The sequence below is a fragment of the Protomyctophum parallelum genome (genome assembly GCF_964188405.1).
Source record: "Protomyctophum parallelum genome assembly, chromosome: 16".
Taxonomy (NCBI): Eukaryota; Metazoa; Chordata; class Actinopteri; order Myctophiformes; family Myctophidae; genus Protomyctophum; species Protomyctophum parallelum.
In genome coordinates, this window is record NC_139711.1 from 39,124,979 (window position 1) to 39,141,719 (window position 16,741).

Sequence of the window (16,741 nt, forward strand, 5' to 3'; positions counted from 1 at the left end):
GTGGACTCTGTCAGGTCTCAGAGTGAAGAACGTGGCCGTCACTCATACAACCACAGCAGCCTCAGGTAAACGCCAGGCTGTGTAGACTGAGGTAAACGCTAGTCCACCAGGCTGTGTAGACTGAGGTAAACGCTAGTCCACCAGGCTGTGTAGACTGAGGTAAACGCTAGTCCTCCAGGCTGTGTAGACTGAGGTAAACGCTAGTCCTCCAGGCTGTGTAGACTGAGGTAAACGCTAGTCCTCCAGGCTGTGTAGACTGAGGTAAACGCTAGTCCTCCAGGCTGTGTAGACTGAGGTAAACGCTAGTCCTCCAGGCTGTGTAGACTGAGGTAAACAGTCTAGTCCACCAGGCTGTGTAGACTGAGGTAAACGCTAGTCCTCCAGGCTGTGTAGACTGAGGTAAACAGTCTAGTCCACCAGGCTGTGTAGACTGAGGTAAACGCTAGTCCACCAGGCTGTGTAGACTGAGGTAAACGCTAGTCCACCAGGCTGTGTAGACTGAGGTAAACGCTAGTCCTCCAGGCTGTGTAGACTGAGGTAAACGCTAGTCCACCAGGCTGTGTAGACCTTCCGGTCACTCTACCCCAGAGCCACTGCCGCGTGTACATCCGTACCTTTGCAAAATGCACCTTTCCTCCTCGACTAGATTTAAACGAATGGTTTCTCCTCCCCTCTCTGCAGGCTACACCAGGATGGGCGACATCTACTCGGACTCGGGTCACAGTGAGATCTCGTCGCGCTCCAGCCTGGTCAGCAACTCCTCCTTTGACATGGCCCAGGACGAGAGGAGGCTCCGCCACTCGGGGGGGGTCGGGGACCCCCACATGGGCGGGGGCCCTCGCCTGGAGAGACGGGCGACCACGGACCCTGACCAGTACAGCCTGGGGTAAGAAAGAGCTCCTTGTCTCTTCTCTTGTGTTTTTCTTTTCTTTTGCTGCACAGATTGGTATTCATCATCATCATATTATTTTAACCCATTTAAATTCATTTTAAGAGTTTTGTGTTGGCTGTTCAAAAATAGCAGATGTGCAAGCTCGCAGCGCGTCTAGCAGCATCCCCGTCGCTAGTTAACGCTCGGCTCGCCTGTGGTCCGTCAATGAAATGATTCCCCGCCGTCCGTCACCGCTACAAGCGTGATCTTAAGACGATTTTTTTTCCTGGAAATTGAGGCTCAGATTAGAGACTGACACGGGAGTGGATTTCCACTCCTGTCCTGTCCCACTCCCACAGAAAAAATCCTGTCCTGTCCCAATCCTGGACCAGGGTAAAAAAAAAAATCCTGTCCTGTCCCACTCGAGATGACTCCCACTCCCATCCCGCTCCTTTTTTTTCTTAATACCGCATTGTGCTAACGCAATCAAGAGCGTTGTCTCACTGAAAGATGATGGGTGCTTCTGTTCTTTTGGTTGGCGCCACGACCAGCTGAAAATGATCATTATGATTCTAGATAGATGTCATTCCCGCTCCTGCACGCTCCTGTTGACTTTCATTCCCGTCCCGTCCCGATCCTGGGATTAATACAAATGTTAATCCCATCCCACGGGATTCCCGTGGGACCCACGGGACCCACGGGAATCCTGACAAAATGTCACTCTCTAGCTCAGATTGAGGATCCCGAGGGTCCTTAAAAAGTCTTAAAAAAGTCTTAAATAAAAAAGTGTCTTAAATTTGACCAAATCCGACCGTAGGTATTACATGGATGAGGATGAGGTTTTTAAGACTCATGGGAAAATGAAAGCCATAAACATCTGCATATAGTAATTTGATTTGTTTATAATATTAGACAATGAGAGACCGCTATTAATAAAAGTCGTGTCTAGATTAGAAGCCGCAGCGAGCAGCATTAGAAGAATGGGCATTTGTTTGTTCTCGGCTCCGCCTGTTTTGTCAGTAGGCTACTGTAGTGGATGGGTGGGAATAATATTTTTTAAACAAATCAAACCCTTTCTCATGCCCGTGATGTGTTGTGAACTGACCTAATGCCTGGCTGCACTTACTGCCCTGACCGCACCCACACAGAACACAGTAAACAGACACACACGGTGGTGTTCATGGTGTGCTGTAGCCTACTTGTGGACTTTTATTTGAAAGTTTTAGATGAAGACACTTTGGTTTGCGATGCGGTCAGATTAACTATAGGCGATTATTTTACTTCCGGTTCATTTTGGGGTGAATTTTGACGCGCTGCATCCGGCAGCACTTAAAACTATGCAACATTTAACCCATTTTGGGCAGGAACCCCTTTTGGTATTAGCATTATGTTATGTTTTAGCTTTTGAAAAATAGCAGATCTACAAGCTCATAGCTTGTAGGTCTGCTATTTTTGAAAAATCAAAGAACGACTGACATAGAAACATAGCTTTTTCTGAAAACTGTCAGGATGTAGAAGACATTTTTAGAATCTGATCTCAGGTCAGAATGGGTTAAACTGTGTCTCCCCCCCCCCCCCCCCCTCTCCCCCCCAGCTCCTACTCGTCCATGCAGGACTGCCGGGCAGTGTACGCGGGGGGCTGTCCCACCGTGCTCTCCTCCCCCAGCAGCGAGGAGCTGACGCAGGACGGGGGAGACCGCGTCTCGCTGGACGCCGCCGACAGCGGCCGAGGCTCCTGGACGTCCTGCTCCTCGGGCTCGCACGACAACATCCAGACCATGCAGCAGGTGAGACCCCCCCCACACACACACACACACACACACACACATAACGGTCTGAAGAGATTGAGACGAATTGGAGTTGTGCTTCCTTGATTTAAAGACCCCACACACCCCCGTAACGGTCTGTTCATGCTGCTGACCCTCAGCAACATTTTCCTTTTTCCATCCAGGGACGCAGCTGGGAGACGCTAGCCTTCGGCGGCGGCGGTGGCGGCGGAGGAGGAGGAGGAGGAGGCGGCTTGCCTCCCCCGGGGGGCCCCGGAGACGGGACCCTGCTGATGGGGGGCCCGGCGGCGGGGCTCTGGGCCGCCGCCCAGGCCCGGGGCAGCTGGGCGTCAGCCGGCTCGGCATCCTCGGCGGCGTACTGGGGCGAGGACTCCGAGGGAGACACCGGGACCATCAAGAGGAGAGGAGGCAAGGACGTCAGCGCCGACCCGGAGACCAGCAGCATCACCTCCACCGGCTCGGCAGAGGAGAAGCAGCCCCGACCGTCCCCCTCCCCCATCACCGCCGGGGGGAAAGGACTCTGTGAGTCGCCACTACCAGCTTTAAGTGGACTGATTGATTGTCACGCAAATAATTGCACTGAACGATTTCATTGTTTCTTTTGTATTTAACACTGGCTTTTTTTAGGCTTCGTAATCATAAATTGCACAGGGCAGATATGACAAGAAATAGTATAGTATCTCCCACCTACAGTATAGACGTTCTGTAATGTAAATCTGTACTAAATCTAATCTAGCAAACATAATTTTCAAATGGAGGACTGGATGTGTATACATTTTGGGGTCCTTGATATGAACGTTTTGAGCACCAGTGTACTGTAGAGAACAGGCTTCTTGCAGGTGTAAACTGAGACACTAAAATGGATTTTTGATGCCAATGTCATCTCTCTCTCTCTCTCTGTAGCGAGGAAAGAGGGGCGTTACCGCGAGCCCCCGCCGACCCCGCCCGGCTACACGGCTCTGACCATCTCCGACCTGGCCGAGGGGGGCCAGCAGCAGCAGCACACGGGGCCCCCCACCGCCCCCACCTCCACGCCGGCGCCGGCCGTCGGGGCCGGGGGCCACCACTCGGGTCGGCGGCCCCCCGACTACACCACGGCCCTTCAGCGGTCCCGCATGGTCACCCAGTCCCCGGACTCCCACCTGCACCACCACCAGGCCCAGCAGGGGGGCTCCTCCAAACACAGGCGCGGCGCGGGGGGCGGGGGAGGCCCCCACCGCACGCGCTCGCCAGCGGACGACGACCCGGAAGGCTCGGCCGTGGCGACGGATGAGGAAGAGGAGGGTGAGTCCGCCTTGTCCCCCAAACTAGTCGCTGCTGTGAGGAGACCAAAGCCAGGGGCACCCCAGATCCGCCCCGCGCAGCCCTGAGAGTGTCTGTGTGTTGTAACAAACGGGGTGGGGGTGGGTGGCAGCGGGGGGGGCTCCTTCCTCCTCTACACCCACCCCGCCCAAGGCAGGTAAAAAAAACTGATTTATCAGGTGGTTTGCCCCCCCTCCCCCCTTTCTCTCCCCTCTCCTCCGCTCTGCTCCCAACAACCTGCATGTCCTGATGAGGAGCACCAAGGTTGACCAACCGTTCACTCCTTCACCGCTCTGACGTCATCACCTGGGCTCCGCTCCGACATGCAGCTTTATCATAATAATAAATCATAATAATACATTGTTGTTATTATTATTATTTGTAAATTTGAGATTCGGAACGGAGCCCTTTTTCTTTACACCTCCTTGACTCACAACATGTCATCATGCATGAGTCATCCTGACTTGGACCAGACCATCACCACTGCTGCTGCTCTCTCTCTCTCTCTCTCTCTCTCTCTCTCTCTCTCTCTCTCTCTCCCTCCCCCATCAGTCAGTCAATGCTTGATTTCATATGTCTCCATTCCTGCAGGAGCTAATATCTTGACACGTCACCTTTACTCTGACTCTGGCCTGTGGCCCTTCTTCCTGTCACAGCGGCACTGGTCACACACAGTTTTCCCAGGAATGCACAGAATGATGTGAATGTGTGTAGATATGTACTGTTTACAGTAGGCTCTATGCACAGCAGCCATTTTGTGAATAACTCTTCCTACTTCTGGGCCCTTTCCATACTTCCTTCACAGGTGTTACAGATGATAATAATGAGGGCTCTGTTCCATTCTGGTCAGACAGAGTCTGGGTGCTGCTATTGTGCGTGTTGACTCACTGGAAACACTCTCAAAGTGTCCTTGAGTGTGTTCCAAATGGTCCCGTACGGGTGTGTAACTCTGAGAGTGTACAAATGGAACCATCCATTTGTAAACTCTCATGGGGGGTCCTTGAAATTAAAAGGTTTGGGAACCACTGTACACTAAATGGAACAGAGCCTTCATTAGTATCATCGGTAACACCTGTGAAGGAAGGGGCCCGGAAGTAGGAAGAGTCATTTCCTAAATGGTGCATAGAGCTTATTGTCAGTGGAATGTTTTCTTATTGACGATTCCTTAACCACTTGAACTCCGACAATGCCCCCTTTTCTGGTGTGAACGTTTGTCAGAAATAGACAGTGTACACGCTCACGTGGTGAGCTTGTAGATATATTATTTCAGATTTACCATAGAAGGAAACAAGACCATACCCGAGTACAACTGCAACTCGCGTCTGTTTCGCTAAGAAATAGTTTAAGTGGTTAAAGTATCTACCTTTTCACTGTTTGTTTAATAAACACAATTGAATTTGGATCAGAGTCATGTACGGGGACCGATTTTGACAACCCCCACCCGCCCGTCAATCAGTAGACCGACCCGTCACCTGTGATTATATCAAAATACAAACCAGACCCGCCCCGCCCGTCATTGTCTGCCCCGTTACCCGTGATTACATGCAGTAAATAGCCTACAATAAATAGCTTTTAACAATACTAGCGATACATTCAAAGGCCAGGTTCATTCAGAAATCTACACGCCAAGTGAAGAAGCTTTCCATATATAGCCACGTGCGAGAACACACAGGCACGCAGTACGCACGACGCACGTGTCGTTTACATTGTCCGATGATTTTAGTTTGAAGGTTGTGATGTTTGCGGTGGAAACAGTGCTGATTTTCACAATAAAATGTTACGCACCCGTGTTTAGTTCAGTAAAGCCTGTGAACTGTGAACTTATAAAAGTATATCTTTCACACGTTTTTACCCATCAAAAGCAGGTACCCGTCTGATATCCGTGGGTACCCATCTGATACCCGGCCCGTTACAGGACTCTGATTTGGTCGCGTCTGTATGACTATAAAGAGGTATTGACGGTTCTGTCTCTCTCTGTTCACAGAGGATGAACAGGTTTCTGCGGTGTGACAACCCAGCTGAACGTCCTCCGGTAGGAACTCCAAAGGTCCTCCCTCATTGGAGGAGGAGGGAGGAGGGGCGGGACATAAAGAGGCTGACCGACGGACGGACGGACGGATCGACAAATAGAGACTCATCATCTATGACGTTAACGTGCCTGCCTCCTCCAACCTCTCTCCTGATTGGTGGATTGATCGAATCCTCCTCCGTTCATCTCTCTCCCTGCCTTAAAGCGCCATGGGGGTTGAATGACCCTGCATGCAAAAAACAAAACAAACAAAAGAAAAAAACATACTGTGAAGAAAAAAAGGAGATGGATTGATGGTAAGGAGGAGCGAAGGACGATGACAAAATGCCTGGCACTTTGGACAAATGAACTGAAATATTAAACGGTTTCGGGCCAGTGACCTGCCGTGTGACAAACATACACACAGAACTGCGTCGGTATTACTGATGGCAAACGGGGCAACACACTCGAAACAGGCGAGATCCCCACCCCGGACCCCCCAAAGAACACCCCAAAATCAGTCTGTGACACATCATGACGTGTTGATCTTTGTCTGCACTTTTTCCATTTTTTTCAATTTTATTTCTACGAGGCAAGAACAAACAGACTGTTTTCGAAAAGAAAAAGACAATGGACAGAGAGGAAAAAAAACTGAGAAAGAGGGAGACAAAGGTCAACTTTGACTATTCATTTTCAACTTCCCACTAGAAGTTTTTTTTTTGTGATGTTGTGGTTGCTGGGAGGGGTTGTTTTGTTTCCTTTAATGATTGCACTCTGGGAGGGAGAGGTGAAAAGAGAAACGTACTTTAAAACAGACACTGTTGAGTGTTTTCTGACTTTGTAAAGCAGTATTATCTCCAGTTTTGACATGTGAAACATTCTCCTGTAGCACACATGCACACACACACACACACACACACAATGTCCTAACACATAAGCAAACTTCGGTTCTATAAATGGCACTTTTCAGCACAATCTTCTGTCTCCAGATCTTTGTGGTTCCATTTGGTCTGAGAGATCAACCTGAAAAAGCAGTTTTTATCATATCTCACATGTATGTCTTCTGACACAGGGGTTTGTCCACTTTCTAACTCTTCTCGCCAGAGTCTGGCGACAAATCAGACGTCAGCAATGGCTTCCCGTTGTGTTGTTTATTTCAGTTTTTACACAAGAGAAGAAGCACAGAAGTGACTGATCGTCAGTCATCCTGCACTGCAGGAGAAGCCTCCAGTCTTTACATTTCATCTCGTATTGTCTTTCTCGCGTGACATCTACGAAAACAAACCGCAGTGTCTCCCGCCACACCAACGGGCTGAGATATATATATATACCACTTGTTTCCTAAATGACTTGACAGTCATGAATTCCAAGGACTTTTATCGAAGCAAGTCACAGAATCTAGCTGCACCTGATGACTCTGGTATCTCGGACCACCGATTTTTGAGATTAAGCTGAGAAGAGAAGATTAAAATGTGTCAGATGCATCCTCTGTGTTACTAATGAGGCTGAATAATACACAGCGTGGTTTTCATTCAACCGAAGAAAAGCTTTGGTTTTATGGTCCTAGGTTGATTTTTTTTTTAAATATTTGCTCCGGTGGGGAAGTTGATATATAATAATAAAAATAAATAAATAAAAATAAATAAATAAAAAGACTTGACTTTTTCAAGGCTGCCAATCGGAATGATTTAGAAGATCAAATTGTGGAAAACTATCACTTTTTGGTTAATTGTTTGTTCTTTTTCGTTTAGCTTTTCTCTGAGCGGAGCTGATCACATTGATCAGCGGGTCACAAACTACAGACTGATGAAATCAAAGAGGAGTGCAGTGTTTTTTCCCCCACTGTGTTCTGTCTGTAACACGTTGTTTTTTTTCTTTTCTTGTTTTGTTCATTTTATGTTTTTTTGTAACGGCTGCAGATAGTTTGTCGATAACGACATTTGTAATAACCGGTGAATCATGCATCGTTCACTTTTTTTTTTTTTTTTGCCTCAAAATGTCTTCAGAGAATCATGTGCATATTAATTAAAGTGCGGGCGGGGCCGCCGCCGAAAAAACGAAAAAAAAAAAAAAATTGCACAAACTGTCCAAGCATAATGGTGTGTGTAGTGGGTAGTTCTTCCTGCTGCGTATGGTGTGTGTAGTGGGTAGTTCTTCCTGCTGCGTATGGTGTGATGTTGGTAGCTGGTGACGACCACCTTCTTATTTTCTCCCCTCATTCTCTCGTTTACGACTTTGACCTGTATGTCTTTTAAAAAGACAATTGGTGGAGTGCGTATCGCTCGTTCTGTTTTGTATTTTTAATACAATAATTGTAAATATTGGTTATATTTTTGTTCAAAATGTACTGTTTATGCCTCAACACCCAGTTTGTATAAGCTGGGGCATCAATAAATTCTGCATAAAGAATCCACGCCTAGGTTTAAATGCTATTTCTTTTTGTCTTTTGTTGTTGTTTTCTTTCTTTCCAGACTTCATCCTTTCAGAGATCTGTGTTGTCCTACTCAGACACCATTCAGTGTTTGCACAAGTTATGGAAGCAACTTGAAATGTGTAACTCATAACTTTTTCTATCTGACAACCCTGTCAGAATTAATAAAACAAAATGTCTATAAGTCCCCCACTTGCTTTTATTTACTTGATGAACTGTACATATTGGAGTATGAATTAAAGTGATGTCTTATGGAAGTGTAGGTTTATACACCGCCAATCCGACATTGGTGACGAGGGCTTTGTCAGAGTTACTCGTCGTGTCCCTTTTGTGCCCATAATGGAGATCCATGTCGGGGTCCGATGGTAATTCCGACGGAGCATTAGTCCGACATGCGGGAACAACGGTCGGACTAGCACTCGAACATGCGCTGCTCCCGTGCTTGCGGTTATGGTTGGGTTAGGGTTTGTGGTAGGTTGTTCTAATGACCGACCAATAATAGTGTCGGAACTAAAAGCCTGTTCCCTCTCTGTCTACCTGTGTCCCTTTTATGTCCATATATGGAGATCCATGATGTCATTGCCCTATATGTGGGCATATTGATTGAATTGGCAGCCGCCAATTCAACAAGTGGATATTGCGGGCACCGCACTCCCTCGAGTCCTCACCGATGCACGACCCGAGTGTGAAGTCGGTCGGCTCCTCATGCGCATGACCATCAATGTACTGTATGTATCTATGCCTATTATATATGGCAATATCGGGTTTGTCTATGGTTATGTCTGAGTCATAGTGACATGCCTATATATTATGGGCATACCATTACCGGGTGTGTTTATGGTTATGTCTGAGTCAGAGTGACCTAGCTGTGGTTCTGCTCAAGGAACTTGGTCCTGCCTATAGTACTATATGGCATGCATGGGGTTTGATTAAAGTAATGTCTGAGTCAAGGCACACACACACCGTCTGCGAACGCCGCGCGTCAAAACAGCCGCTTCCGTTATTTTCAATTAACCTATCCCACACCGGCGGCGTCCAACGCGCGTTCACACCTCGCCTGACACTCCGATACGCTACTGTTCTATTTTCCAGGCGCTGCCGCCCTGTGCCGCGTCGCTGCGCACCCGGTATGTGTTGGGCTTCAGAGTGACCTATAGCTGTATACAGTATAGGCGTATATGGAGTTTGGAGTATTTAAGTTCTGAGTCAGTGACGTGGCCCTTGTTAACAGATTGTTTTCGAGGGGTGATCAGCCAATCACAAGCCAATGTTTGATCCCAGCTTTCCAGGTTTGTGTGACTGTGAACACAAACATTGGCTTGTGATTGGCTGATCACCCCATAGCGATGATTTGATTGGCTGAGCAAAGTATGTATTGAAGACAAAAGTGAGGACAGAAAAGAGAAGACGGAAAAGTGAGGCGCAAATTGTGATTGGCCAGATGATAGATGATGATAAGAGCGCCCCTCACTTCACACGGGTGTGATTATTTTTAAATGATCTACACACAGTTCAACATAACCGTGACATGAGCTTGTGGATCTGACTATTAACACTCTCACCAACCTACTTTAAATGTATTCAATCCTCCGTCTACCTTACAGTTTAGCAAAATAATAAATGTGGCTAATCAAGGGGCTTATGAGGAACTGTACCACTAGGTGGTGCCAGTAGACTGTTGTGAGCACGACGCAGATATTGTTCCCATTATTTCCTGGCTCCTTGTTTTCTACAATAATGCAGGCAGGCCGGCCCTCTACTGTACCGTGTCCTGCTCACCTGAATATGAAAGACATGCTATGTATGTTGTTTATGTAGGGAGCGTGACAGTGTACACATGGAAAAAGATAGGTTTGTATTATTTTATATACTATACTTCGTCTGACTCTAATTCTCAAGTTGACCGTGTTTGTGTGTGTGTATAGGCCTATATATAAAAATGCATGAGATGAGGAAGAGACATTGAACACACTATGATGAGATCTCTTCTAGGGCTCATAGTTCTAACATTTGGCTCATATTTGTCTCATAAATGGCTCACATTCATCTCAAAATGTCCATCCATCCAACCATGGATGGATAATTGAGATCAGGGGTATACAATAATACAACTATGAGATCTCCTCCGTTTCTCCTACTTCTCAAATACTGCTAAAATGATCATCTCAACTCAACCTCGAATACTGCTAAAATCATCATCTCAACTGAACCTCGATCGTATGTCTTAAAGATGTCTATATTGTTGATCTCTTTTTCATCTATATCTATTGCTCCTATAAGGCCGTTTTAGGAGCAATAGACCAGAAACTAATGATCTCAAAATAATATGAAAATGAGAAGGCTATAGTTTGTCTCAAGAGATGAGATTAAACTATAGATGAGAAACGGGTATTGAGCTATGGGAGTATGTTTACATCAATTTGCATTTTTCACTTTCAATCAATCTGTATACAGTATCTGTAGGACTGCAGGGCTGCAGCCTGCAGGATATCAGAAATGACGGAGTTTGGACAGATGGAAAAAACACACACGTTGAAACAAGGTAGGTAAACATACCAAGAAGCCTGAAGAAGGAATAGACAGTGATGTCACTGTTATGCAACACGGAAGTAGTATGGACTTGAAGGCGAGGAGGGGATCTTCAGCGGATTCCGTCGTTCTTCCGGGTTCTTGGAAACGCCCCCAGCCACTGCGTTTAGTTTTACTGAGGTTAGGTTTAGGTATAGTTTACTGAGGTTAGGTTTAGGTATAGTTTTACTGAGGTGTGCTCGCACTTGAAGCCATAGACATGCGAGCATGGTTCCTTCCTCGGGTTGAGTACAGAGTGGCGCTGTGTCTGGCCAGTTGCTGTGATTGACAGCCTACACCTAAACCTAACCCTAACCTTAACCTAACCCTAACCTCAGTAAAACTATAGACCGATTCCGTAGCTGGTCTCATGGTCGCAGCCTACGTATTTCCTGTAGGCGGACTCGACGTAGCTGCGGGGATAAAACCCTCACCAGGTTCACCTGGTGAGGGTTTTATCCATTTATTATGGAGCAGCCATAAACTACACAGGTTCATCTCGATGTTCTGGGCATCTTTGTAATGTTAGTGTTAGTAAAAAAGCAGGTAAAGGAGTAAAGTTTGAGGCAAACTAACATCAGTCACTCTGCCGTTCACTGTAGTGGAAGAGGTGCGCCTGGTGAGGGTTTTATCCCCGCAGCTACGTCGAGTCCGCCTACAGGAAATACGTAGGCTGCGACCATGCAACCGCTACGGAATCGGTCTATACCTAAACCTAACCTGATTGATGAATTGAACAATGTGGACCCTGTTGTAAACAAGTGTAATGCTTAATTGGGTCGTCCACTCACAGTTGACAGTCTTTTGTATTGAGTTTGTGCTTAAAATGTACTGTAAATTCTACAAACTGTTAATAAATATTTCAATCAATCAATCAAACCCTAACCTTAACCTCAGTAAAACTATACCTAAACCTAACCTCAGTAAAACTATACCTAAACCTAACCCTAACCCTAACCTCAGTAAAACTATTACTGATTAGGTGCTATAATTTACAGAACGACTAACGTTCCGACCTATGATGAAGCAGTAATATGTACATAGCCTACATGTCCTGTTTCCTCAAAAAAAAAGAGAAAAACAGCAGATGTCTCTTTGCAACCAATTGATTCATGAAGTATTTCATGAGTCATGACTGAAAGGTTTCTTTGGGGCTCTATGCGCCTGCTTGAAAAGAAAGTGGCTTTTGCTGTATGTAGCAGCATAGCAAGGTCAAGTAGTCTCCCACAAATCCTGACTATGTATTCAAACTTTAGCCCAATTTAAATCTGATTATATCTGCAAATTTTTACCATGGTATTTAATGCTCATTGCACCTCCATATCTACAGTGAGATAAGCACTCACTAATTGGCTGTTTCTGCTTGCATGGATAAATGCCGCAGACTGCCTGCTACCTCCGGCTCCACCGATAATAATGAACTAATAAAGATAAGGGTGTTGGGAAAATTGCAGATTGGGGACCAGTATCTTATGCGGCCACGCGTTGTACGAGGCTCTGTTTTGAAGTAATTTTTCAGGACCTCGGGCTGTGTAGCACGATGTGCAGAGATGTTAACTGCTGAGATAACACCCATTATTGTTATTCCTTTTCATTCTGAATATAATCAATTCAAATATAGGCTAGATGATAGGCTAGTTGAACCCATCTTGGACGGGAACCACTTTTGGTGTTTTAAGCATTATGTCATTCACTATTGAAAAATAGCAGATCTACAAGTTCAAAGCCACCAAGTGCCGCACTACGAGTTTGTAGATCTGCTATTTTTGAAAAATCGTGATTCTTATTATTTTTAACGTTTAACGTTTTTAACTCAAATCTTTGCTTCTGGAGGGAGCGCTGGAACAACATATTTTGAGATGGGGGTCTGCTGCGGCCAAATACATATTATCTTGTTTGAGAATAGTACTGACATATAGAAACATAGGTTTTTCAGAAAACTGTATTGTTTGTGGCATGCGCCTGCCCTGGACCACTAGGCCAGCGGGCGCCCTCCATCATACATTCTTCTGACTGAGGGTTACAGACTTCTGCTGCATATAGATTTTTAAGGTTTTGACTTTCTGCTTTATTAGAAGGGACAGTTACAGAGTGGGGTGTTGCCTTTCCATGTGGGTTCCAATCTGGGTTTGAACTTGTGATGACTTTAGTATGTCTGTGCCTGTGTATAGCCTCGGTACCCAGGCTTTTATTTTAGTTCGCAATCGGCTCAAAAATGAAAGCCTGGGGAAACGCATTGAATCTGGCATTATAGGAAGCCCACTTCCTTTCGCTAACCAACAGTGCAGTGACGTCAGTGTTCACCACTGTTTTCTACCGCGGAGGGGGGGCGGGTGCAGGTGCTCAGAACGGTGAACCAATAGGATTCACCGCCTGTTTTCGACCGGCACCCGCCCCTCTAGACCAGAAACCATACAGGCTGTGCCAGGATGGTGCCTGTGTGATACAGTGCCTACTTTAGGTGTAACTGTTGGCATTTATTCATAGGAGAATGAATAACAATCTCTCTCTCTCTCTCTCTCTCTCTCTCTCTCTCTCTCTCTATGCAGTTTCCATCCTCCACACCATTTAATCTAGATTTTTCCTAAGTTACATACAGTGCTGCTTAAGTTGTAAAACACATGAATGCAATAAACCTAATTTCATATTCAATCATATTATCTGATTTTAATTTGTTTTGTGTACCTCAGTGAGTCTTCTACCTTAATGCATTCGTGAGGTGTAATTAAAGATTGATCGGTTGATTCAATGCATGACAGGTGATGCAGATGATTTATTATGAAATGATTACTCGTGGCTCGTGGTGTAGGAAATCAGTGGAGATAAACAGTGCTGCGTGTGAATTTGTGATATGCTGTGTACTTTTCACGACACGGCTCTGAAACCTTAGCCGACTATTAGAGGGTCTCTCTGTGTCTGTCCGGAGACACAGAGACAATTAACTCCCGTTACAAGCTGTAGAGTTTAAGAATGCTAGGAATGTAAACAAAGACGCACCACCGGAAGTGGAGCAAGCGCTAAAGGAGAGTGAATGGCCGACATCCGGTCTCTACAAGTGGAACCGGGCGGTTCCCCCAGAGGCAAATTCTTTTTTTTGACGATGGGTTCTCAGATTGGCAAACTGCTGGACTGATGAGTGACAATTAAATGCCCTGCATGTGTACATTGTAGGCTCATGTAGAATCTCACACATTTTTGTTGTTCAAAAATATCAAAAAGTAGTAGATTTACAAGCTCAAAACGCGTCGACATGTGTCGCGTATCGAGCTTGTAGATCTGATACTTTTAATGCTTTTGCGTGACGCTGTAGTATGATTTAGGCGTTAATTTAAGAAAAAAACACAAAGTTAAAATATGGTTTCTGCCCATCTTGTTTTTTGTATCTTGAATTCTTCGAACAATTTATTAGTCGCATCAGCATCTGCTGTGGCCTGTGCATATTAAACGCCAGTTCTCATGATTTGCACATTCTCTATATACATTCCATTTGTGAAAACGAGCCACAATGTATCTTCCATAGAAATTTAAGTCCTTTATAGCTTCTCTTGCTTTTTGAATCCATCGCCACATTTCACTGCAGATCGGTAGGATTGGCATTCGTTCCCATTCTGTCTTTCAGCTCTTCTCAGGCTGCTTATTTCTACAGGGGTAATTACCATTCAGAGCTCTTTCAATCACAAACCAAGCCAGATTTAATTCCCAAATTCCCATACGTTGAAGGCAATAAAGACCATCCATTGATTTAGTGGCAACATTTTCTCTCTTTTTTTTGTTTTTGGCTCCATTCCAACAGCCCTGGTGTTGGCTTCTACACCTGATTGGAGATGATATTGATAATAGATGGACACTGAAAGAGGATAGCTCCATGGGGAAGTGGGTTCATTGCAGATAGTGTTACCGTAATGCTTATGATGGGTAGTCATTACTTGGATGACATTTTGTGGCTTAATAAGAAAGGAACAAACGTATTGAACTTAATAACAAACACTTTGCTAACAATCATTTAGACCACTAAAAGCTGATTCTCTCTCTGCAGAAAACACAGTTCTATAAAGAATAAGCAATCACTTTCAATCAAGGCGGCTGGTACATCTTTCTCTTTCTAATATACACTTTCTCATTTCTCTTCTCTTTACTATCAAAAGGCAATGAGACTCTTTTATCAATCAATGCTAACTAACTTGATGGAGTTATTATGGATCTGCACTGAGCTGTTCTCACTGTAGGGAACAATTCTCATCTCCTCTCTCCAGCTCCACTCTTCCAAACATTATTCAATACTACAAGGGTGCCCCAGTGGAGGGCAGATCTCTGCCAGGTGGCACCCCACAGACATAATGAGCACAATGGCTGTGCTATTGTTGCTGCACCTCCTGCTGGGAAGGCTGGTCCTCCTCTCTCTCACCAGTTGAAATGGTTGGATCAGTAGCACTGTGGTGCTCAACCTGGCTATGATTCCTCCTTGTCTGATCTGCTTCTGCAGTGCAAGCTTTTGCCTTCCAATGATGAATTCACAGATTTGTTTCCTTGGCCCACCCACAGCCACATTCTCTGAGGATCTTCGTATCATTCGTCATTGTCATGTCAGTCGTTTCCGTGTTATCCGTCCTGCTTGGTCCATCGCGCCTCTCGGTGGACCGCCGGGCTGTTTTTTCCTTATGTTGCTTGTAGTTGAGTTAAGTCCATGAAGCTTGCCTCACAGACATGTGGAAAGGGTAACTAGCCCCTCCACCCCTGGTGCAGTCTTTCCTGCTTTCCACTGGCAGAGCCTGGCCCAGGTGAAAGGAGTTGGCCTCATTAGTCCCACTGGCAGAGCGGTGTGGTGGTTCTGGAGAACCGTGGGTCCGACAGACTCGATACCTGGCACTGCACTCCCTGTGGGGTTGTGGAACGCGTGTGTGGAATTTGGGTCAAACTGTTCTCGAGTGACGTGCATTACAACTGTACACGCACGCACATACGCACGCACGCAGAGACGTGGCGTTTATAGTAGGATGGGACGTTCTGCACAATGAGTACTTTTACTTTTGGTACATTAAGTATATTAAGTATATTTTGCAGGGGTCATTACCCCTGCAAATGACCCTGCCGTAACTGTAACTTCCTCCCTTGGAGGAGGGTGCGCTAAACTAAATGCACACACACACACACACACACACACACACACACACACACACTCGTGAACTCGTGATCATTGAAAAGTAGGTGTTTTAAAAGAGAAGTGATTTATGGAAAGACCTTGTTGTGAAACCGAGAGAGGCCAACACATCACTGCAGTCTCTCTCTCTCTCTCTCTCTCTGGTCTTCATTGTTGTTGCATCAGTTCCATTGTGTGCTCCAAGGTGCAGACAAACAATTCTTAAAAAAAAAAGTAATACGTTTCTCATCTGTAAGTTTCTTGCTGTTTGTTGCTGCAGAGTTTCGCTGCAAGTTTAAATGAGATCCAGATCTCAGGCAAGTCAAATAAAAAAGCAGCAGTTGTGTGTGGATTGTGGAAGAGCGGTTTATGCATCTGGTTTGTAGGGTAGTGCATCTGTCAGTAGCCTGGATGAGTCTGGACAAGCACGAATCGATAACAAACAATAACATTGTTGAAGTTGTACTTGTGCTAAAGATAAGACTGAATGTCATCGATATGTCAAATTCAGGCAATATGAAACATTTAATATTCATAAATAAGCAGTGGTTAGTTGTGTTTTTTGTTTGTCTCGTGGTGATGAGATTTGATCCAGTATGTCTTGTAAAGCCTGGTGTAATTACTGTGTTATCTGTTT

The 16,741-nt window shown here is 45.6% G+C and overlaps 1 protein-coding gene across 9 annotated transcripts in view; it reads left to right on the plus strand.

Annotated features, from left to right (window-relative positions):
- The window catches only part of rapgef2b (Rap guanine nucleotide exchange factor 2b), a 139,348-nt gene extending 130,776 nt beyond the window's left edge, over positions 1 to 8,572 (plus strand). For 6 of the 9 annotated variants that reach the window (XM_083785242.1, XM_083785244.1, XM_083785245.1 and 3 more), the window contains 4 exons: positions 682 to 886; positions 2,466 to 2,658; positions 2,799 to 3,180; positions 3,562 to 4,083. In XM_083785242.1, the coding sequence (XP_083641368.1) occupies positions 682 to 886; positions 2,466 to 2,658; positions 2,799 to 3,180; positions 3,562 to 4,028 (1,247 nt within the window). In that variant the 3' untranslated portion in view covers positions 4,029 to 4,083. Of the gene's footprint in view, positions 1 to 681; positions 887 to 2,465; positions 2,659 to 2,798; positions 3,181 to 3,561; positions 4,084 to 5,944 lie in introns of those variants that run through there. The other 3 variants (XM_083785243.1, XM_083785246.1, XM_083785247.1) reach the window with 2 other exon arrangements.
- Positions 8,573 to 16,741: the final 8,169 nt, after the last annotated feature.